Source organism: Propithecus coquereli, unplaced genomic scaffold (genome assembly GCF_000956105.1).
Source record: "Propithecus coquereli isolate 6110/MARCELLA unplaced genomic scaffold, Pcoq_1.0 Scaffold241, whole genome shotgun sequence".
In the NCBI taxonomy this organism is placed as follows: Eukaryota; Metazoa; Chordata; class Mammalia; order Primates; family Indriidae; genus Propithecus; species Propithecus coquereli.
In genome coordinates, this window is record NW_012147964.1 from 335,423 (window position 1) to 338,073 (window position 2,651).

Here is a 2,651-nt window from a genome sequence, read left to right on the forward strand (position 1 = left end):
CTGGGACCGCTGTACGCGTCTTCAAACCCTGAGTACCTCAGTGCCAGCGATGGTGAGTAGCATCCTCTTCCCCGTGGGTGGCCAGAACTGTGCTGTTGGGCTTCTTTTGCCATCATCAACAAGTGAGAGTGCAGGTGACTACCCCAGGGGGGCCAGGGAAAGCCGTCTTGTTCCTGTGAGCTTGCTGACCCGCCCCTGCTGCAGAAACCCGCCCCCCCATTACTGTGAGACTCAGACACCTGCTGTCTGGCACCCGCTTGGATGGGCTCCTCCAGCTGGTCTGGGACCCCTTCCCAAGCCTCTGCCATCTTCTCCATGGGGACAGACAGACACCTGTCCTGTTCTCAGCCGTATACCCAGTGCCCGGCACGGGTCCCTGCAGCACAGAAGTCACTTAATGAATGTTTGCGGGGGGTGGGAGGGGTCTGGGGACCCCCAAAGGACCGGCCGAGAACGCCGTGTAGATAGGTGAAAAGTAGTGTTTCCGTGTTCTGTGTACGTGCCGGACGAGTGGGAGGTGCCTCGGGAGAAGATCACCCTCCTCCGAGAGCTGGGGCAGGGCTCCTTCGGCATGGTGTACGAGGGCAACGCCAGGGACATCGTCAAGGGCGAGGCGGAGACCCGCGTGGCGGTGAAGACCGTCAACGAGTCGTCCAGCCTCCGGGAGCGGATCGAGTTCCTCAACGAGGCTTCGGTTATGAAGGGTTTCACGTGCCACCACGTGGTAAGTCCGGCGGGGACGAGGCCCCTTCCTCTGCCCCGCCGTCGCCCACTGCGCACGGATGCAGACCCTGCCCATCCCCCACTCCACCGCGCCTCCCATCCTAAAGATGTGTGTGTGTGTGTGGGAGGATCACTCCTTTCTCCAATCCCATCCTCTCCCATTTCACCTGGGACCAGACTCTATGGGTGTCCCACTGCATTCCAGAATCTTCCATTACTTTCTGGAATCTTCCATTGCTTTCTGGACTCTTCCCTCTCTTCTCTCTTCCTGGCTTTTTTGTAACCCTGAACCGCACAGAGATATGCCCCATCCCACCTGTCCTCATTCCTGCCCCCCTCCTTGATGCTAGCACAAATGCTTCCTGCCTTTCTGCTCCAACAAGGGGCTCTTCGTCTCTCTTTGGGCCTTCGCGTACTTTCATTCCTGCCATGCAAGTTTGTGGGGCACCTGAAGCCCTGCGCCTTTTCCCCGTGATGCTGCAGATTCCTGCCCTCGTGGAGTTTCCAACACAGCACGTGGAGACAGACACCAAACCCGACGTATTCATTACTTTATACGTTAGGATAAAATGCTATGGATAGGTGAAAAAAGGAGAGGAGAGGAGGGTTGATGGATGTATTTGAGCAAAATCTTATAAAGGATGTGAAGGACACGGGAGGGAGCAGAGAATGAGGCAGAGGGAACAGCTAATGCAAAGGCCTGGGGGTAGGAACATGCATCGTGCGCTCAGGAACATTAAAGGGGCCCGTTTTTGCCTTGGCATGTTGCTGTATGTAGACAGGTCGTCGGTTTGCTCTCCCAGACTAGGACTGACCATGCTCCATCCAGGCACAGGGTGCTAAGACAAAGACACCAGACAGGGAGACCTCTGTGAGTCGGAATGGTCCCATGGACCCTCACCCAAGAACCCTCGTGTTGGCTCTGCAGGTCCGCCTCCTGGGGGTGGTGTCCAAGGGCCAGCCAACGCTGGTGGTGATGGAGCTGATGGCTCATGGAGACCTGAAGAGCTACCTCCGCTCTCTGCGGCCGGAGGCTGAGGTGAGCTGCCTCTGGGTACCCAGCAGGGCACAGGCTTCCCAGCCGAGGGTACCAGTGCCGCTGAACTCGACCCCATGTTTCGACTTCAGAATAACCCGGGTCGCCCTCCGCCTACCCTGCAAGAGATGATTCAGATGGCTGCGGAGATCGCTGACGGGATGGCGTACCTCAACGCCAAGAAGTTTGTGCACCGGGACCTCGCAGCTAGAAACTGCATGGTCGCTCACGATTTCACCGTCAAAATCGGAGGTTTGTCTGGCTTTCTGCTTTGAAACGTATGACCGAGTTCCAATTTGATTTCGGAAAGAGGTTTTCTGTAACAAGGTTTTCTAAATCTCTTCTGATATCCTCAAGGGGCAGGATTTTGGATGAAGATCCTCCAACTGTAAATGAATTGCATTTGATGATAAACTCACCCCCCCATTTGCTTGTTTAAAAAGTAGGTGTGTTACCTTGTCTGTGCTTAGCCACTGCAGTAGATGCTAGAATGCAACCCTGAATCAAACACCACAGTTTTTCTGCACCCAAGTGCAGCTTGCTGTCTTTATCTGTGCTGTCTGGCACCGTATGGTCTTACCTGTGGCCATTTATATTTAAATTAATTTAAATTAAGTGAAAGTAAAAATTCAGCCCATCAGTTGCACCAGCCACATTGAGGGCATTCAGTAACCACCTGAGCCTCATGGCTACTGACCGTATTGGACAGTGTGGATATAGACCATGTCCACCGTCAGGGAAAGTTCCACCAGACAGTGTTCCTCTACGTAAACAATCAAATAGTTAATACTTATCCAAGCAAGATAATGAAGTCTGGGCAAAGAGTAGTGAAGGAAAGAAATAGAATTCCGTGAAAGAGAGACGCCCAGGGGCAGAGGGCAGCTCAGGAGAG

General features: G+C 54.1%; 1 protein-coding gene across 1 annotated transcript in view; it reads left to right on the plus strand.

The window, feature by feature from the left end:
- Positions 1-2,068, plus strand: part of INSR (insulin receptor) — a 115,864-nt gene extending 113,796 nt beyond the window's left edge. The window contains exons 14-17 of the mRNA XM_012646114.1: positions 1-52; positions 480-724; positions 1,652-1,762; positions 1,852-2,068. Coding sequence (XP_012501568.1) covers positions 1-52; positions 480-724; positions 1,652-1,762; positions 1,852-2,034 — 591 coding nt within the window. The 3' untranslated portion in view covers positions 2,035-2,068. The remainder of the gene's footprint in view (positions 53-479; positions 725-1,651; positions 1,763-1,851) is intronic.
- Positions 2,069-2,651: the final 583 nt, after the last annotated feature.